General features: G+C 39.0%; 2 protein-coding genes across 3 annotated transcripts; one reads left to right on the forward strand and one right to left on the reverse strand.

Moving 5' to 3' along the window:
- Positions 1 to 910: 910 nt before the first annotated feature.
- On the reverse strand, positions 911 to 5985 carry LOC147228075 (CST complex subunit TEN1-like). Its single transcript, XM_086156288.1, has 3 exons — positions 5805 to 5985; positions 2197 to 2354; positions 911 to 1829 (listed from the first exon to the last, which is right to left on the reverse strand). The coding sequence occupies exons 1-3, from the start codon at positions 5936 to 5938 to the stop codon at positions 1678 to 1680; spliced, it is 444 nt and encodes a 147-aa protein (XP_086012414.1). The 5' UTR covers positions 5939 to 5985; the 3' UTR covers positions 911 to 1677.
- Positions 5986 to 6084: 99 nt separating this feature from the next.
- LOC147228076 (peroxisomal acyl-coenzyme A oxidase 1-like) lies at positions 6085 to 24770 on the forward strand. Of its 2 annotated transcripts, none has more exons than XM_086156277.1 (14): positions 6085 to 6331; positions 7557 to 7716; positions 9197 to 9357; positions 13685 to 13792; positions 14437 to 14556; positions 14700 to 14815; positions 15425 to 15594; positions 16242 to 16404; positions 16845 to 17035; positions 17643 to 17822; positions 18616 to 18721; positions 19241 to 19384; positions 20074 to 20280; positions 22419 to 24770. In XM_086156277.1, exons 1-14 carry the CDS (start codon positions 6223 to 6225, stop codon positions 22467 to 22469), a joined length of 1986 nt encoding a protein of 661 aa, XP_086012403.1. In that variant the 5' UTR covers positions 6085 to 6222; the 3' UTR covers positions 22470 to 24770. The 2 variants fall into 2 exon arrangements, with proteins under 2 accessions (XP_086012403.1, XP_086012402.1); XM_086156276.1 differs by lacking the exon at positions 9197 to 9357 and adding an exon at positions 11314 to 11474.
- Positions 24771 to 25513: the final 743 nt, after the last annotated feature.

Raw genomic sequence — 25513 nt, forward strand, 5'->3', positions numbered from 1 at the left:
TTGGAGCAAAGACACTCCAAAAACTTTTGTTCCTCGATAAAAAATCAGAAACGAATTACTTTTTTGTCTCTTATTTCATATGATTTAACCGTTGACAAAAATGTGTACATAACGGCTGATATGTAACTCAAATTTGCTACATTTTACATACCAACTCAGTTTGGCATTTACACTTCTTCCTCTTTCGGCTTTTCCCGTCAGGGGTCGCCACAGCGAGTCAACTTTCTCCATTTAGGAAGTCTGGAGTGGCAGCGAAGTATGTTAGACTGGTGCAGGACATGTATGCTAGCTGTGAGACACTGGTACGGTGTGCTGTAGGGGAAACAGAGAAGTTCAAGGTCGAGGTGGGACTCCATCAGGGATCAGCTCTGAGCCCCTTCTTGTTCGCAATTACACAAACAAGGAATTTCTTTACCTGCAATGATTTTATAACTACTGCAGGGGTCACTATTGGGTGACCAAAACAGTATCAATACAGTGCCGAAAATTTGTTAAGAGTGTCAATAGCTCCTCGAGGTTTCATCGTCCCATCACTATATCCTTCCCCTAAACCATGATGTCAAACAATCTTTGTTTTCAGGTCATTTGTCAGTTGTTTTGAGGCTCCCATGTTGCCACTCTTCGGAGAAGATGCAAAGAGGAGAACAAAACAAATTTTGCGTTCCAATAATTAGTGCTAAAGGTATTCAAATCAATAAAACAACAAGGGTGCCCAAATTTATGCACCTGCCTACTTTTGTCTAAGTAATTATTGCTCACTCTCTGTAAATCCTATAATCTTCATTTCACTTCTCAAATATCACTGTGTTTGTCTGCTATATGATTAATAAAGGAAAATCTTTAAAATGATCAGGGGTGCCCAAAATTTTTCATACAACTGTATTTGTAACTTTGTCTCCTGAGTTCATTATTTACATCCAAATTAGAGATGTACTTATTTTCAACTTCAATTAATCCAGAGGTTCAATACTTGTCAGGTCATGAAAGCGCCCACGAGTCACAGCATCCACGTCTGATAATTATTCATTTTATTATTGCTGTTAACAGGCAAACTAAAATACGTAAATGTGGTTGAATGTATAATCAACTGAGAAAAGCTCTAATTCATTGTTAGGCTATTCAAAGTGACAAGACAGAAAAGGTTGTCTAACTATTAGCACACAAGAATTTGTAAAGTCTAAACAACCTTTATGTTGGCATTAAGATAATACATACATGGAGCTGAAAAAACACAAAAAGACAAAGAAATATAAAAGAACACTGGAAACAGTCTGATTGCTGGAATTTATGGACATTTAAAGACCGGCAAATTGTGTCAAAGATGGCTAGAACGGAAAAAAAGGCAATATAAGTGACATCAAATGCGAAAGGTTTTTTATTGTATAAAATCTGCTTCCAATAGGAAGCAACTTGGTATCCTGATCAACCCGTTGATTTTAAATTGCTAGACAAATAACTACCAGGATTCATTTGCTAAAAACCTTTAATGTCAATGGTGGAGAGGAAAGTTTTAGTGCCTGCTAGATATATCATGAATGAGTATATCATTTTGGTTTCAGTGGGTACAAACAGCTTTAAACCTAACCGAGCTCCTCAAATAGCACAGTCTATATTGAAAACCATAATTAGCAATACAGTTTGAAAATCAACTAGTCAACTAAGGCCCTACGACCAAGTTCAGGTTGCATCTGTAGGTTGTACAGCATCAGGTGGTTTGTTCCCTCTCTCCCTGAAGAAGCTCCTCTGCTCAGTGATGGCCTTTTGTAGAAGGGCGATGTTTACACCATCAACACAGTTTAGTACACGTGCACGGACCACCACGTCGACGCCTGGAAGACATACGGATAAAAGAGACTAATATGGGATAATATACCGTGTACATATTGTTAATTTGTTTATCATATCTGCACCTGCTGGTCTTTTGCACTTCTGGTTAAATGGTAAACTGTTAAGTTTAACAACTGTAAACAATAAAGTTCAAACTAATCTTGTGTAATCCTCTTGGTGAGGAGAAAAGGGGGTAAGATGTATTTTGAGTCGGGTGGTGGCCGAAGTAGGGGACTGTGGCAGTCCAACCCTCAGCTACAGAAGCAGGCTCACATCTCTTGAAATAGTCAAATCGAAACTACTGTTTCAGAGTTGTACTAAATTATTCAAGATTTTCAGGTCGTAAGAGACCAGAAAGTCCTTACCTACCCTCAGCACTGTCTATCTCACCCAGGACCATGTACTGGGCACCAACTATTGGATTGAAAGGCTCAACAAACAAGGTGTGGATAACAACATGGTGTTCTTCTGCAGCATGCTGTGTTGAGAGCGTAGCCTTGGACTCTTCTGGCTGATAGCGGGTGAGTCTAGAAAAATGAAACGTACGTTTAATGGATTACAGTCCATAGAGAGAGGACAGCATTTTTGGTTTTGCTGCCAGTGCATATTTTAAGTTTGGCTTTTTTTTTTTCACAAATACAAGAGGGACTAAAATAGACAGAGTATAATGCTTAAAAGTAACCTTAAATCCAACGTCTTTTTTTCGGAGTTCAAAATGTTTTGTTGCCTGCATAAATGGCTCTTTGAGGGGTAAAGATTGCCGACCCTTGGCCTCGACCATAGATGCAAACAAGTCAAAGGCAATTATCATGTCTGATTAACTATTAGAGTATACTGAAAAAAATGAAAAAACCTTATCAGCAAAATAAAAGTATGACTTAGTTATTATTCAAAATCATTACAGCTTTTAATATTTACTAACCCTAACAATAAAAATACAGCCAATTATTTTATTATCAAAATGTGAATTCACTCATGCCTTTTTGAAAGGGAGCCGCTGAGTAGAAACTTATGTTGTTGCTATAGGATTCAGTGGATTAAAAAGTACTAAGTGTTACATGCACAGTGACAAAATATTGTCCCTGAGCCGGTACCAAGCCTGGATAAAAAAGAATGATGCGTTAGGAAGGGCATCCAGCGTAAAACTTTTGCCAAAACCAAACATGCTAATCAACCATAATAACCAGATCACACTGGATCTGGTTGAGGCCTGGGTTAACAACTAACGCCAATTGTACCGATGACCTACAGGGAACCAATGGAAACTGGGCTACTGTAGGTCAAAGAAGGAAAGGAGGAAGGCCTGTTCGGAAGCAGAGAGAAGAGGAAAGGCAAGAGTCTAGGACTGAGAGTAGGGACTTTGAATATTGGGACTATGACAGCTAAAGGTAGAGAGTTGGTCGACATGATGCAGAGAAGGAAAGTGGATACACTGTGTGTCCAGGACACCAGTTCGAAAGGTAGTAAGGCTAGAAGCTTAGGAGCAGGCTTTAAGTTGTACTATCATGGTACTGACAAGAAGAGAAATGGAGTAGGAGTTATCTTGAAGGAGGAGTTTGTCGGGAATGTTCTGGAGGTGAAAAGAATGTCAGATAGACTTATGAGTCTGTACTTGGAAATTGAAGGTGTGATTTTCAATATTGTTCGTGGCTATTCCCCACAGGTGGGATGTGAGTTTGAGGAGAAGGAGAAGTTCTGTAAGGAGCTAGATGAAGCGATGCAGAATATCCCCGGAGATGAGGTAATTGGTGCAGACTTCAATGGGCATGTTGGTGCAGGCAATAGAGGGGATGAAGAAGCGATGGGCAGATTTGGTATACAGGATAGAAACGCAAAGGGACAGACGGTTTTTCAAAAAGGATGGAAATGGCTGTAGTGAACACTTTTTTCCAGGAAAGACAGGAACATAGGTTAACTTATAAGAGTGAAAGTAGGAGCACGCAGGTAGACTACATCTTGTATAGACGAGGTAACCTGAAAGAGATCAGTGACTGCAAAGTAGTTGTCGGTGAGAGTGTAGCCAGACAGGATAGCATGCTGGTTTGCAGGATGACTCTGGTGACAAGGAAGATCAAGAGGACAAAGGCAGAGCAGAGGACAAAGTGGTGGAAGGTGAAAAGGGAGGAGTGTTGTATGGTTTTCAGAGAGGAGTTGAGAAAGGCTCTGGGTGGTCAGAGAGAGGATCCAGATGATTGGACAACAACAGCTAGTGTTATCAGGGAGACAGGTAGGAGAGTACTTGGTGTGTCATCTGGAAGGAAAGTGGATAAGGAGAATTGGTGGTGGAATGAGGAAGTGCAGGAGTATATACAGAAAAAGTGATTACCAAAGTAGAAGTGGGAAACTGAGAGGACTGAAGAGAATAGACAGGAGTACAGGGAGATACAACTTACGGTAAAGATAGAGGTAGCGAAGGCAAAACAAAGGGCGCACAATGACTTGTATGCTCGGTTGAACAGTAAAGAGAGAGAGAATGATCTATAAAGGGTGGCGAAACAGAGAAATAACGATGGAAAGGATGTACAACAGGTCCAGGTGATTCAGGATAGAGGGAAATGTATTGACAAATGCAAGAAGAGTAATGGGAAGATAAAAGAGTACTTCGAAGAGCTCATGAATGTGGAAAATGAAAGAGAGGCAAGGGTAAAAGAGGTGACTATTGTAGACCACAAACTAGCAGAGATTAGTAAAAGTGAAGTGAGGAGGGCATTGAAGAGCATGAAGTGTGGAAAGGCAGTTGGTCCTGATGATATGGAAGTGTCTAGGAGAGGCAGCAGTAGACTTTCTGACTAGTTTATTCAACAGGATCTTAGAGAGTGAGAAGATGCCTGAAGAATGGAGACGAAATGTGATGGTGCCCATTTTAATGAATAAGGGGGATGTGCAGAATTGCTATAGAGGGATAAAGTTGATGAGCCATACAATGAAGTTATGTGAAAGAGTAGTGGAAACTAGACTGAGAGCAGAAGTCAGCATTTGGGAACTGCAGTAAGGCTTCATGCGTAGGAGTACTACGGATGCATTATTTGCTTTGAGAAGGCCAGTGGGAGCTGCACTGTGTTTTTGTAGGCCTAGAAAAAGCATATGACAGGGTGCCAAGAGAGGAGCTCTGGTTTTGTTTGAGGAAATATGGAATAGCAGAGAAGTACAGTTTGTTAGACTGGTACAGGACATTTATGCTAAATGTGAGACAGTGCTGCGGTGTGTTGTAAGTATAACAGAGAAGTTCCAGGTGGAGGTGGGACTCCATCAGGGATCACCTCTGAACCCCCGACTTGTTTGCAATAGTGAAGGACAGGCTGACAGATGAGGTTAGACAGGAATCTCCATGGACCATGATGTTTGCAGATGACATTGTAATCTGCAGTGAGAGCAGAGAACAGGTTGAGGAAAATCCAGAGAGGTGGAGGTATGCGCTGGAAAGGAGAGCAATGAAAGTTATTCACAGCAAGACAGAGTATATGTGTGTAAATGAGAGAAACTCGGGTGGAACGGTGAGGCTACAGCGAGTGAAGATCAAGAAGTTGGAGGAGAGTGTGGAGAAGAGGTGAAGAGGCTGGTTCAAGCAGGTTGGGATGGGTGGAAAAAAGTGTCAGGGATACTATAAGGTAGAAGACAATCAGCCAGAATGACAGGGAGGGTGTACAAGACAGTGGTGAGATCAGCGATGCTGTTTGGACTACAAACAGTTACAATGACAAAAAGACAGGAAGCAGAGCTAGAGGTCGCAGAGAATTCGCTGTGGCGACCCTGAAGGGAAAAGCCGAGAGGAGAAGAAGATGCACAGTGACAAAAAAATGTTTCCCTGTACGACAACATTTTTACTTTACTGAATGAAACACAGATGGAGCTGAAATCACTCAGTTTAGAGAACCAATTTGGACTGATTGCGAAGCTCTTTTTAAATATCATTAACTGGGTTTATTTTTCAGCACAACTCTTATTGTATTCACGGGGTGAGAACAAACGAAATCCACCTGCCAAAGGTTCTCACTGATTCTCCCTGCTCCACTTCACCGGACTTCATCTCCCAGGGAAAACGAAAAGCTGCAGCCGCAGGAAGCATTGATAAAAAATATTTCCTCGATGAATTCACTCGATATTTGAGCATGGATGCTTGGAAATCATCTGGTGTTTGGTTGACTAGGTTTACTTCCTGGTTTGTCATGTGACTTCTATACTATTACGTGCCATTCGCCAAACGGTTAGTGGCAAAGATTCATTGCGGACCAACAACCAATCACCATGGAAGAAAGCCACTTGTAACCCGTCCTCTGCCTCTCAACCGGAGGTTGTGTTACTGGACAAGTCGTCAGATTGCCTGTCCAGAATCTTTGCTGAACACCCTTCAGGTGTAAAAAACATCTCGTTGGTTTGTGGCGTGATACCTAAACAATGAATCCCGACATTCTGAAAGAGCGGCAAAGTGCTACTTTCGACGTCGACAAACTTACCAACATTTTGGACGGGGGCCCAGAAAAGACCACAAGAAGGCGAGAAATCGGTAAGGTTTAACATTTCATGTCTTTTACAGCTTCACCTTAAAACGTACTTGCAGTTTAGTGTATTGACAATATCAAAACATAGCTGAAACAGTCGATGTTGGCTGAGGGTATCAATGTGGTTCGAAGCAAAACCAAACGATGCTTTAACAGGCTAGTGTTAGCATGCAGCTTCTACAGGGTCAACTGTCCCCCAAAAAGTATTCTAGTGGTAAAGCATTCAACCATAACATAAGTTTGGTAGGGCGGTCAACCTTTTTTTGTGTCGGTTCTCTCCTCACTAATGCATACATCTTCATTTTCGTGTTTCCCTGAAGCTAATTCTAATCTGAATATGGGGACATGACCCAGCCCTGGAGCAAGTTTACAAAGACATCTCTAAACACAACTGATTTTTGCTGCATAGGTACATTTGCTCTCCTCCACATGCAAACAAAGGAGTGTGGACATTTTGAAAGGACCAAGTGTTTGTAGAAACGTGTCAATAAATGAAGAATTAGTGTAGGGATTTGAAACTGAACTTCAAAACTAAAAAAAAAATCAATAGCCGATGTGCCTGCCTTTGATTTTATTTTAATTTTTGAAATTTCTTGCAATGAAACATACAGTTTTGTCAGGTGGTAAAAGACCACAATGGTTCAAGTTTATTATTTGGATGACTTGGCTCAGAGGGTTAGTGCAGTTGTTTTGGAACCAAACATTCCTGTTTCAATCCCGCACTCCATCAAGCCTCCAGGAGTGTTCAGCAAGACACACAACTTCTAACTGCCCCCCGGTACAGCTCATGATTCATCCGCAATGGGTTAAATATGGTGTCCGAATTTCACAGATGTTGTACTGTATTTATCACTGAATATGAACATACTAAAGGGCTTTCTTTCTTTCTTTTTCCAATCCTTATCCTTTGCTGTGATAAGGGGTTCAAATGTGAATGAGGTAAAATCTAATAAAACAAATGAATAAGGAAATCTTACTGAAGGATTTTCTTATGTCACCGTGGAGAAGTCAAAATTCCCATTTTTGTCTTAAATTCTTAATTTAAAGTCTTAAATTCCCATTTTTGGTTCATTTTTTTATACATACCTATTACGATTTTCCCAAACACTTTCCAATAGCTCCCAAACATACAAATCCTGTATGTTCAGACTTGGGTAAGGGCACCATTGTTGAAATGATATAAGCTTTGCTCGTTTACTGTCTTCTAATATTGAATCTTCTTTACTGTAGAATCAATTGTCCTCAGTGACCCAGCCTTTCAGGAAGAGGACCCCAACTTTCTTTCCCGCAGTGAGCGCTATGACCAGGCTGTTAGAAAGAGTGCCCAAATGATCCTGAAAATAAGAGAGTATGGCATTGCAGACCCAGAGGAGATCTACTGCTATAAGAGGTACGTATAGCACAACCCACATGGGAGACTAACATTTAACAGGTCTCCCTAGAGTCAAGCCACTCACATTTCCTGTACATGGTTATGAGACTAGGCTTGTTTGTTCAAGTACCTTTATGTTAAAAGTATTTGTTTTGCTGGCTCATTAATTCAGATCTGGAAACTGATTATGATATTGCAACATGATATGTTTGTTCAAGGGAGGAAGAGCAATGCGCCTTTCTTCTAGATAATGTCTAACTCAAAAGTTGTTTGTTTAATAGGATCATAATTTATTAGAAGGTGTCTAAAAAGTATGAGATGAAGTGAAGAGACAACTGTGAAATCTCTTGTTATGATTTCACTTCTACTTGCTAATTTTTTGTCCAAAATTAAAGGAATGAAGCAGTTGTATTCACTAATTCATATTAAGCCATCATTTTACAAACAGCAACTTGACTAGCAGTATGGATTCATTTTTATAAGAGTGAGCAAATGCATACCTGTTACTAAACAGATGAAGTTAAGCAGAAGGTTAAGAACCGGGACAAAGGGCATTTCAGCTCACTGTAGCTGGTTTCAAAGTGGAATGGATCATTCATTAGTTTGATTCTGTCTCGGTGCAATGTCCAAGGGTTTCCGTTTTTAAAGGATCATACAGACTTCAGACAGCTATCATTATGTAGAAATGTCAAGTAGAGACTCTCCAAGTCCCAATCACAGCAAAATTTGCTTTATGGTCAAACTCTTGGTATGTAACTTCTGTCTGTCCCTCATATGGAAAATTAACTTCTATTTCATTGAGGCTCGCAATTACTCTTATTTGCCTCAAAAATATATGGGTTTGCTCTACTTTACAAACACCAAGTACATTGAAACAATTCTCTAGGCTGTAGAGATGCTGTCCTTCAAAATAAACCTACATCCACCTTGATTTTCTATTTTTCTGTCAGTCTTTTCTCACAAGTAGAGCTTTTACAGTTTTCGTTTGCCAACACTTTGACAGCTGCTTGAAAAAAAAAAGTTTATCATTCGTTGTCAAATCTTGCCTTGGCAATTGGACTTGGACCTTGAAACATTTCACCAAAATCTGAGACATATCTTCAGTTATTGGGGTGAGGTGAAACATCTTCAAGGAGAGAAACTAAGTCTAGTGTCACGTTAAGATTTGGCTACAATTGACCATGACCTGAATGACTGAGAACCTTCACATAAATCATATTGACCGTATTAATATTAGTTGTACTGTTTTACATCCTGTTCTTTTATTAAGTATCACCAGCAATCGATTTCCCCAAAAGTCCTTGAAATAATGTAGAAATAAGCACTGATAATATGGAACCTCCTTAGCAAAACATGAATCCAATAGTCTTAGACTTTGCCGATTGAGGTCTTTAAGGGCTTCCATAACATTGCGATATCACTCACGCTAGTTTCACAACGCTTGAATAACACCAAGTCTGATCCACAGTTGTCTATCCTATACTTTCCCCTCATCCAGTACATTTCTAGGCATCCATCATGAAGCCCTGGGGCTACATTATGTCATGTTCCTCCCAACCCTGTACAGCCAGTGTGACTCCCAGCAGTCCAAGAAATGGTTACCCTTGGCTGAATCCTTCCAGGTCCTGGGCACATATGCCCAAACTGAGTTGGGTCACGGTCAGTCCTAGACTTAGCTGTTGATGTGCTGACATTATGGTTATTTTTTTGTTATTTTTAGGTCTCTATATTAATCTTTAAAATTAGAAATTATGGCAGGTTGTATTCTAAGCTTATTTGTGTTATTAAAAAACCAAACACATTTAAATAGAAAGAGGCATTTCTACCACAGACAGTGGGATTAATTATTTCTTGTAGAGGTTTGACAGATCGAAATAATCTTTCAAATTTGCATGTTGGCTAATGATTCACAAGTCATCTCTAGCAGGAGTTCGTACTAGTATTCATACTAATTATAGTCCTAGCTGTAACTGCACTTTGAACATTGGTGTGCCTTGTGGACCCCTAAGATTTCTAGAAACCTAAAAAGAAGTTAGCTGTCTGTATCTCACCTCAACAAGAGAATATTCCCATCACTAGTAGTTTGTTCTGCTTTCCTTCTAACAACTCTCTCTCTCTTAATGTACTAATGATTCAGTAACTCCAATGACAAAAAGCGCTGGGTCTGCTTCTCTTCTCTGTTATTTTCTTTGGTACATACCTACATACTATATACAAACACATGCACTCTGTCAGCATACTTTTAACATCAGTCTTTAGTGTGTTTTGCTTTGCAGAGTGGTCAACAAACAGGACTCGAGCTATTTTGCGAGCATATCATGTGAACTTATCAACTGCTAGGCTAACTTTCTCTGCCAGCAATTTCTTTAACAATTGCCTTGCTGTCAGTGCAGCAAGGCACTGACAGCTTAAATCATTATGTTTAAATCATAATAGACACCCACAGAATACTCCATTCTTACTTCTCATATTTATAGATAAGAAAAAATACAACAGATCAACAGGAAAACAGCTTCTTGTTTTAAAAATAATGTACAATATGCTTGTTAGTTGTTTTCTATCACTGAATGCAAATCTCAGCAGGTTCAGACTGAGTTGATTTGAGGAATTAGATGATTATCTGTCTTAGTTTATCATTAGTCTCATCTTCAAGTCTGCATTCAGCATGACCTCTGATTATCTCAATTACATTTTCTAATACAAATGGGCATGTTACACAAAAAGACAACTTGCTCTTTTTTTGACTTTGTAAATGTGTGCTTAGTTGGCAGAATTTTTCGTTTGTTTGTCTCATCTACTAGTTAACCTGAGTCAAACATAATTCTAGTCTGTGCCCAGTGCTCTGCAGAAAAATCTGGCAGCCTGTAATGAGGCTGAGTTGTAGCTTCTGAATGAATAACCCTTTGTAAACGGAGACGCTGAGAAATATGTTTTGAGGGAGAAAGTGGGCCAAGCAGCTATTGTTTGATGCTTCTTTGCGAGTAAGTATAGTGAATGTTGTTTGAATTTCACTGGTTCAAGACTACATCAAAAGTTGAGAATTTATGACCCAGACTTTGATATTAGACATTTTCTTCTATTCTGATTTTGGTAGCTTTGAGTTCAAGAATATGTTTTATGTAATCACCTAATGAGACCATCTTTCTCAATTTTCTGCCACAGTCTGTTTGCACTGACTTTGGAAATGATTCACTGACATCAACCATCTTTTTTCATTGTTTAATTAAAAGTAGAATCTGAATTAAATCGATGGATATGGAAATATTAATGAAGGCCCAATGAGCTACTTGAATTAAAGAAAAAGCCAGGCCTGAGTCTATTATCTGCCAGATAGCCAAAAAACAAACTGTGAACACAATGCATGCACATCCTGAGTACACATGAAATCTTAACTGAAATTTTCATCAAAACCGTTGTTTCAAAATGCACAATATTCTCACACTCTGGTGTAATTCATCTTTGTCCTTTCTATCCTTACAACTGAACGTATCCATCTGTCTTCCACTTCCTGCTCATCATGTTTTCAATCACTCCTAATGTCCAATACGTTTTCCCTCTTTCTTTATATGGCCACCTGGTTTTCTTCTCTATTCGCACCTGTCGTATGTGGCCTAGTTGTGTACACCCAGGTAGGCCAGACCCCTTGGACCTGCATCTTGGAATGTTCCTGCCCACACTGCTTAACCAGGCCACCCCAGACCAAATGGACCATTTCTTCATGCCTGCCTGGAATCTAGAGATCATCGGCACCTATGCTCAAACTGAGATGGGCCACGGTAAAATATCAGAGAGGAGTCCAAATTCCATTTCATGTTTTTGAGAGCCAGTGCTTTGAAGAAGAAACTTTTGATTCTTAGAACTATTTGATCACATATATTCTTGCCAGTGCCATTAAAAAAATGAAGTGCAATATCGGCAAACAAAAAACTTGGCTTATACTTTCTTGAAAGTTTAAAGTCTGATCTGCGTTGTTTCTAAGGATCATCAAGGTCTGATTCCTCTAAAAGCAAGAAGAGGGAGCATTTCGGGTGTTGATCTCAGCTCAACACTGTTTTGCTTGGCTGTTTTGGTATCTGTACTTGCTCTCATAACACCACCTCAAGAGAACAGCAGCAAGTGACCGTCTATATCACACAGCACATAATTACTCCACAGCTAAGCATTCATGTACATTTGCGCACACGTACACTTTTCTAGAGAGATTTTACTAATAGAATTTCAGTTATTGCACATGTTTGTATGCGTTATTAGTTTCAGCTTTTCACACGTTTGTATGAGTTATTGCACATATAGTTTCAGTTATTCCACATGTTTGTATGAGTTTTTGAAATCAATAAATCATTACTTCACTGTTTCAACTTGTACCAATATTGGTAAAGTTTTTCTCTGACCAATCATTATAGATCAATGTGACATGCTGGGAATCTTGGTGAGGTGGTGCTTGAAAAAGTACCAGGTGGCAAATTCAAACAAACAGTACAGAGCCAAACAGACCTGACATGAATAGAGAAGCATCATAAATATGAATGCCCTATTGTATATGTATTCCTATTAAGTTCTCCCCTGTGAAGTTTATTGGCAGTCGTTGGTTTCAAGTCTAAAAGTGAACATATTTATTTTTTAGTTACTCTCATCATAACTCATCTAGAGTTAAAATGGCAATAGTTGACTTAGAACCCTTTGTGCCATTCAGCATACTGAAAAATATTTGATAAATTAACCCCAAACTCTTCTGCATTGATAATAATCTGTCTGCTGCCTGCTTTCACGGTGATATCTTAATCGATATGTGAGAATTTTCAATGTAACAAAGTAACTAACATTGCAAATGCAATCAAAGCCTCATTTCTTTGGTTTTCACTTGCAAATTGTTAAAATAGTGATCCAAAAGTGGTCTTGCATACTCATTGTTGGTTAAGATGCATGGTGCTTCTTTTAAAATGATTGGAATATTCAAATCAACATGAGGCAATCCTGGATTCCAGCTTGCATGTTGCTGATTTGCTCATAAACACATGCTCATATGAATTGGCTGCTGAGATTGAAACTGATAAGGAAACCTGCCATAATGAATTTGTTTATGTAGACCCATGTTCAGATTAAGGCGTGTTTATGACACACAGCAGGAAGTACATGTCTTTAAATCCTTATTTTATCGTTTTAGATCTGTCAAACATTTACAAGTTCTCAGCTTAGCTCCTATACGTTTTTAAAAGATCACCTTTTCATGTATCAGGTACACTTAAACCAAGCAAATACAGTATAAAACAGCAACATGTTCATTATTTATGGACATTTCAATGTACAGATTGCTATCAAATCTAATTAAATTATAGTCTATATAAGACACTTTAACTCAGGGGCTTTCAACCTACTAAGCAGATCCCAGAACAACAGGAGGGGTGGTGCGGTTGAAACACAATATAAGCAACAACATGGTCAGACTTCAGAGTGAATTTAAAAACCCCTATGCTCAGAATACACCCAATGGAAAACAACAGAAATTTATGTTAAAACTTCCAAAACAAACCAAATGAAAAAAAACTGTTATTTCCATTGAACACATGAAACGCGATGGCGTTCCTTATATTTTCATCAGGTGTTTTTGTAAATGGTTATTTCAAAAAAGAATACCTCCTACATTTTTTAATGACAGCTGAATTTTATAATTCCCCTAAAGATCAGAATTAGTCTGCTGTTATACTGCATTTGTAAAGGTGTAATAACTGGTGTACCTGTTCAATATTAGATATACCAAATTGAACGTATTATCACCTGTATTTACTACTGGGATTTTTTTCCCCTCAGATATAAGTTTTTTTTAAATAACTGAGTGATAAAGTTTAATTATATTCTGAAAATGTCTAACAGATGGACTTGATGTTTTGCAGTCATCCCTGAATTTTAATTCATTTTTATTCCGCTGTTCATTCCTTATGCACACTGACATGTGTTTGTTGGGCTTTGATATGCTGCCCTTTTCCAGGTACGCACCTCAGAGGCCTAGAGACAACAGCTACATATGACCCAGACACTCAGGAATTTGTCCTGAACAGTCCGACAGTCAGTTCCATCAAATGGTGGCCTGGAGGACGTAAGTACATTTACAATACTAAGACTGATCAGAGTTATTTTGCAACCTTGAGTTCACAAAGAATGGAATTTCACTCTTAAAATTACGATTCTGGATTTCTTTGTGTCTTGAGTCTAACACGAATATCACCATATGTAGTCTGTATGTAAAGATATATTTCAAAGCTGAGATACACAATGCACTTTTATTCAGATGGAATAAAAGGGAAAAGTAAACATTTCATAAACAGTTGGTTTACATTTGGAATATGCCATATTTGTATTTTTGTTTTTTGTTGTTTTTTTTCCCCGTATGTCTCTCTGTCTGTCTGGCTGGGCGTGCGTGTGTGGAAACTGACACAAGGCAGGGCATGGAAGGGAGTAGCTTACAGATATTTATTCACAGATAATGAGAATTTGAATTGATATGACTTGCCCAAAGGCCATTAAGATTTTAATATTAGACAGGATACTGATCAAATTATCACTCCGTTCCCCTTAGTTAGAAATATACCTTGCATTGTTAAAATGATCACTATTATAATTTATTTTGATATTTTGTTCAGCGTGCCCTCCTTTCATTTTCTTTGTAGCCTGAGAAAGCCTTATTTACCTGCAAAAAAAAAAAAGAACACTTTTAACCTTCTCACTTTTTTTTCTTTGTAGTTGGGAAGACCTCAAACCACGCCATAGTCCTTGCCCAGCTTTACACTCAGGGAAACTGCCATGGTCTACATGCTTTCATTGTACCTATCCGGGACATGAGCACGCATGAGCCCCTTACAGGTAGCAGCTGTTTGTAATCTGTCTCTAGATGTGCTCTTTTTTGGTACAGTCCTTATTTTGACTGATGTCGCTTGTCATAACTGGCGGGCTCTCTGTCTTTATCTTCTTTCCCCTTACCACTCTATTCGGACGCCATCTTCAAGGTATCGTGGTTGGGGATATTGGACCAAAGTTTGGCTTTAGTGAAGTTGACAATGGCTTCCTGAAAATGGACAATGTTCGAATACCACGAGAGAACATGCTCATGAAATATGCCAAGGTGATTTACTATGTTTTAAAGTTGATACTTTAAAGTCTCTATTTTCCCTGAAGCCTACTACAGTCTTAAGTTGTTGTTTTTTTTTGTTTTGTGCCTTAAATAACTGTAATCAACTTAATTGCCCAATTTCAAATTTCGAAGGGTATTTGATTGTTGTCAGGATTGATCTTGGCAGCTGAAGCTTCATTGGAAAATAACACAATCTTAGACACAAAATGAATGGAAGTCCCTTCACTCATTTGATTAGATTCTTAACTTTAGGGCTATTAGTTCAAAAACATTTTTGAGATGGATCTCAAATCATCACAGTTCTTATGATGAGATTTTTTGATAATACTTGTTACACGCGAGACTTTGTGTGTGCTTTTTCATCATAACAGTCAACAGATATATTTATCAGTCCATTATTAAACAGAATTGAACAGGACTCCATATTATTCCCTTGATTGAAAATACAGTTCAGATTTTCAATTGACTTAAAAGACTCCAGTTACACAAGCATCTGTAAGAAATCAGTCTGTAACCAGAAGATACTAAATGTCAGTGAATATTGCTCTTTCCATGTGCTAAACAGCTCTGCATACAAAATTATTTGTTTCTTGACACTAGGTGGAGCCAGATGGGAGCTATGTGAAGCCACCTAGTTCCAAGCTGACCTATGGCACCATGGTTTTTATCCGCTCCATGATTGTAGGCGAGTCAGCTCGGGCCCTTGCCAAGTCCTGTACCATTGCTATCCGCTACAGTGCCGTTCGCCACCAGTCTGAAATCCGACCAGGGTCAGTCCTTACAAATCTCATCTCACATCTGTCTGTCTGTCTGTCTGTCTGTCTGTCCGTCTGTCCGTCTGTCCGTCTGTCCGTCTGTCCGTCTGTCCGTCCGTCCGTCCGTCCGTCCTGTGTATATGTATATATACGTGTGTGTGTGTGATCAATGTATGATGAGAATTTTATATAGATATATATATGTATGTATATATATATATAGACATACATGTGTGTGTACTTTAATTTCCGGACAATAGATTGCACCTGAATATAAGCCGCACCAGCTAAAAATTACTGAATGAATATATCTGTACATATATGGGCTGCAACTTTTAATTACATACCAATAACATCCACAAATATGTACCGGAAATGCTTTTTTCGAACAGTACCTGTAACATGGCTGATGAAAAACAATTAAAAATAAATAACAAGCAAAAGTCCATCCATCCATTCTCTAGCCCCGCTTTGTCCTACTCCAGCTGTTCACTATCTTCAGTATATATGCATGTATATACATATTTATACATATGTATATATAAATACACACACATATATGCGTGTATATATATATCAGTCTTTCTTCCTACATTTTTTTTTGTATGTGTTTTCTCAAATTATTGTGCTTTTTAGTTACAAAATATTTTCTTCCTTGGCAGAGAGCCTGAGCCCCAGATCCTCGACTACCAGACACAACAGTACAAACTGTTCCCGCTGCTTGCTACGGCCTACGCCTTCACATTTGTGGGGCAGTACATGAGCCAGACCTACCACCGAATCACAGGAGATATTAACCAGGGGGACTTCAGTGAAATGCCTGAGGTACTGAGTGAAGATTCTTTACATAAATTCTGTTTGGAAATAAGCTGTTGACTGGGTGTGATGATTGTCTCATAATTTTTCTTGAATGACTGGATTAAAGGTTACGCTTAGAATTTGGCATGTTTATTCAACCTCTGTCCCATCTACGTGTAACAACAGAGAGCTAAAAACTTAATTCAATCAATAATTTTATCACTGGTTTGGATTATAGAGGCTTTAACTCCCACCTAGAAGAAGACAAACACCCAACGGACTGTCTCTCTTATTCTTTTCACTGGATTGTCTTCGTTGACTAAAAATTCGCTTCATTGACAAACCTAGCTTTTCTCTTTTACACTAGAAACTCTGGATCTTACTGAGGTGACCAGTTGATTATAATTTTTACCCTATATTTGGCCTGGAGGACGTTAACTCAACCCTCTTTGCCCTCCACTTTATAGCTTCACGCTCTGTCCGCTGGTTTGAAGGCCTTCACCACTTGGGTGGCTAATTCTGCCATTGAGGTGTGCCGCATGTCATGTGGAGGCCATGGCTACTCTCGCAGCAGTGCCTTACCAGACATTTATGTCGAGTTCACTCCTACCTGCACTTATGAGGGCGAGAACACAGTCATGATGTTGCAGACTGCGAGGTACGTCTCCACACTTAGGTGTATGCAACAGCTGCAAGGCCTCATCAAGGCAAAACTGACTGGCTGTCAAATTCCCAACAGCTTATCTTTGCAATCACGTGCAGCTGGAAAGATTATATTGCTCTGTTTTGCTTTTACACATTGTTGGTACACATTGATATACACAAGTCGAGACTAAAAGGTTGAATCCACTGTAAGTAGGACCAAAAAACAATTACAGACATAACCACACTTTCTTGAGGCTCAACAATATCACAGATGAAGATGATCCACACTCACCCCATAATAAAAATAATAAGTCTGGAATCTGTATTAGTTTAATGTAACTAGCACCCTAAGCTCAGCAAGACAGGTTTAGAAACCGGTTATGTTTTACAATTTCTACAGAAAAGACAATTAAATAATTCTCCAATAGGCCACAATCTCTTGTCCATCAAGTGCACAAACAAACTGAAGATGGATTCAAATATACTAAACTACAATATTTCCTTGGGTTATTGTCCCCTGCAACGAGGAGCTTATTATTATTACCTTCATTTCATACTGTTGAAAATAAAATACTTCAAAAATGTGTGTGTTAATGGTCACTGCTATTTTGACTGTACAGATACTTGGTGAAGAGCTACAGGCAGGCTAAAGCTGGCCGACAGCTTAGCGGGATTGTGTCATACCTGAATGAGGCAGCGTATGGGAGGGTCCAGCCTCAGCCTGTTGCTGCAAGACCAACGGTTGTGGACATTAATGACCTTTCAAGCCTCGTGGAGTTGTACAAACTACGAGCTGCCATGTAAGTGTCAGACGGCTTTTCTTCGTTGACGTGTATTGGCAGGCTTGGTAAATAATGCTTCATACTTTTTATTGTACGTATTGCTTTATTGCAAAGACTTTGTATTTAGGGTTAACTATCAGCTATTACAGGCCTTCCTTGACTTGGAGACTACAAAATGGTGCTGGTTTGTGGTACAATACGATTAAGAATTACCTCTCAGTACTTGGAAATTAGATATGGCCATCTGCTAAAAATTTTAAATCATAATTTTGACTTGATGCAAAAGAAGGAAGATAGTGGGCAATGGCTGACCATCTGTCTGCTTTTTTGTATTTTTTTAAGTCCCCAATGCAGATGAATGATGAATGCAGATGTTTTAACAGTGATAACAGTTTAACATTGATATTGGCCACTGTTTTAGCAGTGGCCAATATTAATAACCTTCATCCGAGGCCATCTGCATTAATCCACTATTCTGTGCTGTTGACCATTCTTATTCCTTTCACGTCTCCTTTCACAAATACTATTTCACATGGCCACATTTCATCCGGCATCAGCTGTGTCCTCTGCACAAACAGTGGCCAAGCTAGTCCACATGTAGCATCTCGGTCTCAGACATCAGAGTGAGAGCAGGTGGATGTTAAATATATGACTTAGGGATAATTGTCAGCTTGTTCCTTTCAAATTGAGGGGACACTTGCAGCAACAACTGTGTAGTAGCCAAAAGCAAAAAAATAAAGTGTTCATGTCAAACAGGGGCCGGGGGGGCAAATGTCTTTTGTTTGTCCTTCTAATGTGTCTGTGTGTGTAGTTTGGTAGAGGTGGCTGCTAAGTGTATCCAGCAGGAATTGCATAACAGGAAGAGTCATCACGATGCCTGGAACAGCAGCGCTATTGATCTGGTTAGAGCCTCGGATGTGAGTTCAATTCCTCAAGTGTGTTAGTCCATTTTCAAAACATAACTTTACCCCTGAAACAAATTTGTAAACAGATTAATGATAATTGAGTCCAAACCCTGTATCAGTAACCTGATACTGGAAAAGGGCCCAAATGTCTTGATCTGAATATACAGTATGTCACTCACACCAAGAAGCTTAAATTTTTCGAATATAAATGTTCAAATTAACAATTATCATTTTCATAAGTATCATCCATTGCAGCCAGCTACTCGTTATACAGTACATAGAAATTGCTGTCACCATTCTATATGAAGCCAGAATCATAGGGTAATGTGAAATGTGGGATTTAGTATACAAAGATTTTCCACAGATGTATTCTAAAGTTTCAAGAGCTTGCAGTTTAGATTTTGCTTGGATTAGCGTTCAAATCCAAAGATCTAACCCGAGCCAACAAATATTAAATCATTCATAAATTTGTTCTCCTGATTTTACTGATTTTATTCAACATCCATGTTCCACCTGTTTGTCTACTCTTAGGCCCACTGTCATTACGTTGTGGTGAAGCTCTTCACTGACAAGCTAGGAGAGATTACTGACACACCGATACACTCAGTGCTGTCAACTCTGGCTCTGCTCTACACACTTCATGGTATCACCAAGAATTCTGGAGATTTTCTACAGGTAAAGATTATAATAATAGAATTATATATGTTGAAGGTCGGATTTTTCTTTTCCCTCATGGAGCTGTTTTGTACTATTTTGTTTTAAATTAACAACACACTGAATCTTTTTGTAAGACAATCAGCATCAGCTCATGTTAATTTGGGACATGAGAACGATGTGTCATGTGCTCGTAATCAAATTAGGCCGAAGCAATGGAGTATGAAATTATTTGTATTGGTCAGTTCTTATTTCGATTTGAAATTTGTGTCAATTATTTCTTTGCTCTCATTTTGGTAGTAAAAATGGTATTTACTGGTGAGATACTGACCATGAAATGCAGTGCTAGACTGAATGTTATTTGAGCTGTATGCTAACCAAAGGAGCCATTTTTGTTCTATAGCAATGATTCAGCCCAAATGTGTCATTTCTAACTTTATTGATGTAATTGTCATGTGAGTGATATCTTTTGGAAACACAAATATCACAATCATTTTAATGAAAATATACCAACAACTATAATCAGAATTTCAAACAAAGTAAACATAGCAATTCTTTGTCAAATACTTTTTCAATGAGATTTCAGCTAAGGCTCACATAAGCCTCTATGCCAGCTTTGAAACTAGGCTGAAACTTGTTTCCTCACTGCTTATGTTGCTGAATGTAGTCTAACAGCACATCTTGATCTTTATATTTCCTTTTTATTTGAGGCTGGACTACTGAATGCGGCCCAGATGCAACAGATTTCTGTTAGTATCAAGGACCTGTTGTCTCAGCTGAGGCCCAATGCCGTAGTGCTGGTAGATGCCTTCGATTTCAATGACAAGAAGCTGAAGTCTGTCTTGGGACGGTATGACGGGAATGTCTATGAGCACATGTTTGAATGGGCCCGCCGCTCACCACTTAACTCCACAGAGGTCAGTATAAGTCTTGTGAGACATAGACAACTTTAATTCCACGAGTTTTGTTACATGAGTAAGGCAACTCTTATTGTGATCTATAAACCGTGTAAAGGGGAACAGTCAAATTGAATGCTCGGAGAGCATCATCCTAACAAATAAATAAATAAACCAGACGTCAACTCAAATGTGCAGGCCATGCTGCATGCCAACTCCTCTGCATTTTCCTCAGAGGAATACAAAAAGGCCAGATATGACTTGTGCAGGTCCATCTCATGAGCCATAAGTCTGTACAGACTGGAGGGACATTTTGCTGCTGCAGATTCCTAGCGAATGTGGCACAGCCTGCAGCATATCACAGTGAAGCGTCACAATAGGGCCACAAACAGCTCAAGCTCACTACCAGGTGAGCTGAACAAGTTCAGTCTCCATGTCATCAGCGTAGTTGCGCTTGTCTCTGAAGAGGATAAACCTGCAAAAGGCAGCTGGCCCAGACAACATCTCCGGTCAGATACCTAGGGTCTGCTAATCAAAGCTGACGGACATTTTCAACTTGTCCCTCACTCAGACCCCTGTTCCCACCTGGTTTTGGGCCCCTACCCAAGAAGATCAGTCACTTTCCACAATAACTATTACCCGGTTGTATTCACCTCAACTGCAATGAAGAACATACATTAAAAGACCCATCCCAGACACCCTGGATCAACTTCAACTACAATATGCATATAGGAGGAACCAGTCCAGTGAGGACATTGTCAACATAGCCCTCACACACTAAGAGGGCAAAGACACCTATGTCAGAATGCTGTTTATTGACTACAGCTCGGCTTTCAACACAGTCACCACACATAGACTTGCTTAGAAGCTTCTCGTCCTTGGTCTGACACTTTACCTCTGGAACTGGGTGCTGAACTTTCTAACAGACACCAGTCAGACAGAGTTGGCACCAGAACTGTAAGCATGGGGACCTCCGAGGGTTGTGTGCTGAGCCCCTTGCTTTACACCCTCTTAACCAATGACTGCGTGGCATCCCATACCACCACCAACATCATAAAAGTATAAAATTTGTGTACAACACCACAGTCATTGCACTGATCACCTGTGGTGACCGGTATAATGGTCACAAAGGTGGCAGAACTCGTGGCCCTGTGTCAGGATAATAACCTCACCTTAAATACAGAGAACACCAAGGAGATGATTATTGTTAGTGAGTAGAAGAAGGAGCTGCGCACCCCAATTTACATTGGGGAGACACAAGTGGAGAGGGTGAAGTTCCTTTGCACACATATTGGCACGGGTCTCACCTGGTCTTACAACGCCAAGCAGCTCCTGAGAAAGTCAAAGCAGAGGCTGTACTTTTTAAGCAACTTTTACAGAAGCACAGAGGAGCGTATCATCACCTCTTCCATCACTGTGTGGCATGGAATTTACTGGTTCAAAACAGGATGGCTCTCCAGAGGGTGATCAAAGCAACCCAGAAAGTCACTGGCCTTCCTGTCACTTTAAGACAATTCTATATCAAAGGTCATGAGGAGGGCCCACCACACCACAAAGAACATTTCACACCCTATTCACACTTCCGCCATCCGGACAGGATTCTGAAAACCCCAAAAAGTTATTTGCCACTGGCTGTCAGACCCCTGAACACCCCCCCCCCCCACACACACACACACACACACACACTACTAACCCCTAGTGCCTGCTAACAGAACACAAGAGCCATTTTACTCCCCCTCCTTAATTTATAATAGTTAGTATTTCCTTTCTTAGTTGGTATTTATACTTACTTAAATTATAACTGCTATAATTTACTTACTGCCTGTACTTTTTCTTTTTGGTACACCTCTGTAAGGTGTCTACCATACTGTTGTCACATGGTCTTGTGTTATTATCACTTATTGTTCCTATTCCTATCTGTCTGGTATAAAAGGGAGTGTGCAAAATTAGAATGTCATTGCATTGTCAGAATCACCATATTCTTACAATATATGTGATGAAAAAAATCTTGAATCGTGAGTAAAAACACACTTTGTCAACCCTACCTTCCACTGTTGAAATGAGCAGGAAATAGGATTGTTAGGAGACTTCTATTTTTACCCTGCAATTGGACATTACAGTAGTTAATGATTGATTTTATGTTTTTTCCCCCCTCTTAGGTCCATGAGTCCTTCCACAAGTATCTGAAGCCCCTGCGGTCCAAACTGTGAGCTGACCTGTGAATCGTTAATCCTGGTGTTGATCGACCACTACGACATAAAAGGCACAAATTCGAAAACGTTGTGTGGTGCTTTTTACCGACCGTTTTCAGCTGAAGAAATTAAGCTTCTATTTTGATTCTGTCTTCATGGTATCAGCCTCTAAAGGATGTTTTATTCTGTAATGTCAAGTCCCCTCTCTAATATAACAGAGGGCATTAAGTAGATAACTGAAAAGCAGCTCAGATTGGGTCAACAACATTAATTGACCTTCAAACGTTACTTTAATGAATAGTGAATGCAACCCGAAAACAAGACAAAAAGAGAAGAAAATTCTTGAAGCATTTAGGAAACACAAATGACAAATGACACAGTTTTCCTAAAATTGTGTTGTCGGAAACAACAGTGATTTTGGAGGGGGCGTCCTATTACCTTAATCGATATATGCCAGTGGCATCAATGGATTGTGGCTAATGCAATAGCAGCTTACCCGTAATTTCTATCAGACAGGTTACAAAACAAATTACAGAAGTGGAAATAAAGACTCATCAAACGAAGATAAATGGATATTTAACCATAATATACTGTAACACTTTTTTTAGTTGTTGTGCAGTTGTACAACAATACACCTACAGACCAAAGTCAATTCTGCCAGTAGGAGGGATTTGTGCATGCACTTTTCCTTCAATTGTGCTGTCGTCGAATTAAATCATAGCAATTTTAAATAATACAATTCTAAAATATTACTTTGTTAATGTTCATAATGTACTATTTTTCAAATTGGTTTCAACAAGTGTAAAGACTATTATTGATCTGCAATGCAAAGCCACAATGGTCTCCAAGTTATGCCTGGATACCTCAGTCAGTATCATTGAATCAGCTTTTATTCTCTTTCAAATTTGACCCTTTTCTAAGTAATTAATACCTATTTTGTTTTGGAACGGAACTCATTCAAAGCTATCTGTTTCTGGGTATCTATCCCTTTGGCATAGACACCCCGAAACAAAGGGTATCTATCCTGTTGATAAGAGAGATGCAGGTACGTCTATAAAATATATGCAAGTTATTGCTTGAATAAAGTTTTTGCAGTCAGGTTTTCAGCTTCAGGTTCTGTCTGAAAGAATGACTAAAGCAATTAATGTTTTGAGGTTTTTGATTTTTGAGAAAGAGGGTATTACAGGACAAGTTATTATCTGTTATGTTATCCCTAGAAATTGTTTTACTGGACTCACCATTTTTAGTGACGCGTGTAAACAAACTGCTTTTCAGTGCTCTACAGAATGAGCTCACCTGAAGGTTGTCAAAAATCTACCAAACAATAATGAACCGTTCAGTGGCCCTCACTTTAAGGATAAGACCAGACTTTTTCTTCAGCGAACGACAAAGGTTGTTCATGCATTGCATTGAATGTGACAGATGTTTCCACAAGAGAGTAAATTGCAAAGGAAACGTCAAATATATCCCTGATATCTTAGTCTGATAAAGGGATCTCATCCCATCTTACAATTGTTTTGTTTTTCAAACTGGTCAGTTTAATTCATACTGCTAAGTTCTACTGATTTACTCTTGACAACACAAATATGACTTACTTGTGCAAACCACAATCTTGTCTAGATTAAAGCTTCATAATTTTTGTTATAATTTCATGAAAACCTTTTAGAAGCATGTGTTAGAATTTAATCAACCGGACATGTTTTTTCAGAGATTGGTGATTTGTGTTGTTACTCTGTTTAGTTTATTCGATTAAACTTTCTGGTTTGTAGAGTGGAAGAGTTAAGGAATGTAAAAGACATGATACAATATATTTTTTATAAAGTACTATGACTGATAAACTTCAATGGTGATTTGTTAGATTATTATGTGCCTGAGAAAGTCACCATGGCCTTACGTGCCCATGAGCATGGAGATGATCGGGAGGAGGATGTGAAGAAATTGTCCTTTCAAAGTAATTAATTGAAAACATCATCTCATTGGGCTTACAACATTTTCAATATTTAAACATTTTTTGTATCAGTTAATTTCAGCTGTAAGAAATGGGATGATTGAAATGCTGGCTAATCATGATAAGTTTCTTTCATTTCTTGAATAGTAATAGTTTTTACAGAGTAAATGATTTGACATGTAAATTGTGTTAATAGCAATGAAATAATTAAGATGTATTTTGTTCATCTTTGTATATATGCTTTGTTAACAGCCTTTAACAATCCTACTAATTCAAGTCACACAAAAATTCTAGGTACATTGTTAAGAATGGTAACTGAAGATAATGCATGAGAGATGTACCGAATAAAGTGGAATGCTCGTACATTTTTACTGAGGATTTATTTATTTGTTTACTTACTTATTTTTCTCAGTCATCACTCTGATACTCTCATCTTTTGGGACCTGTGTACACCATGGCCGCAAGGCAGTGAACATAGCGTAGGAATGTCAACTGACACCCAGTGTAGGTCTGGTAAAAAAAGACATTTTTACCCTTCTCATCATAGACAGATGGATGCCAGGAAAGGGAATGGACAACAAGATCTTGGAGTTCATTGAGGAGGATGATGTGGGAGGGCAGGTAGGTGTTTCAGAAGCATGTAGGATTGAGATTTGGAGCAGTGGTTGACCTAAATTGTTTTTGCTGAAGCTCATGATAAAATGGAAACCTGTTTCTACAATGTGACACTGAGGCATAGTATCCAGGGGACAATGAATTCTAATGGTTCGCCATTGTGTTGGGTTATAAAGGAGTCAGTTTATGTTGCAATAAATACCAAGATGTTACCCATAAGCCACTGAGTATGCACATGAAAGCTAAAGATATGCACCTGTGGTGTAGAGCGTGAGAAGGGGAAATGTGGTGAGATGGGAGAACCCAAATGTTGACCACAGACCATATGAAGTTCTAACACAAGAAGCAAAGTGAGGGTAGATTTAACTAGAGGAATGAAGTCCTTATTGTAATGCAGTCAAAAGGGTAGGACTGGAAAGTAAAACAGCCATGAGTGAAAGTGGCAAAAGTTGTAAATTAATTTGAGATTAAATCTAATACCTAAAGTTACGGGGAAAGT

This window comes from Fistularia commersonii, chromosome 12 (genome assembly GCF_037954325.1).
Source record: "Fistularia commersonii isolate RoL2024-O1a breed Wild chromosome 12, RoL_Fcom_v1.0, whole genome shotgun sequence".
In the NCBI taxonomy this organism is placed as follows: Eukaryota; Metazoa; Chordata; class Actinopteri; order Syngnathiformes; family Fistulariidae; genus Fistularia; species Fistularia commersonii.

Bases quoted from the DNA above. Each gene is read 5' to 3' on its own strand.
- LOC147228075 (XM_086156288.1), bottom strand. From the start codon at position 5,938: ATGCTCAAATATCGAGTGAATTCATCGAGGAAATATTTTTTATCAATG. The intron at 2,355-5,804 runs GTGGATTTCGTT...TCATTTTTCTAG, and splicing joins TCAGTGAGAACCTTTGGCAG to ACTCACCCGCTATCAGCCAG. The intron at 1,830-2,196 runs GTAGGTAAGGAC...TATGTCTTCCAG, and splicing joins TGAGATAGACAGTGCTGAGG to GCGTCGACGTGGTGGTCCGT.
- LOC147228076 (XM_086156277.1), top strand. From the start codon at position 6,223: ATGAATCCCGACATTCTGAAAGAGCGGCAAAGTGCTACTTTCGACGTC. The intron at 6,332-7,556 runs GTAAGGTTTAAC...TCTTTACTGTAG, and splicing joins CACAAGAAGGCGAGAAATCG to AATCAATTGTCCTCAGTGAC. The intron at 9,358-13,684 runs GTCAGTCCTAGA...GCCCTTTTCCAG, and splicing joins CCAAACTGAGTTGGGTCACG to GTACGCACCTCAGAGGCCTA.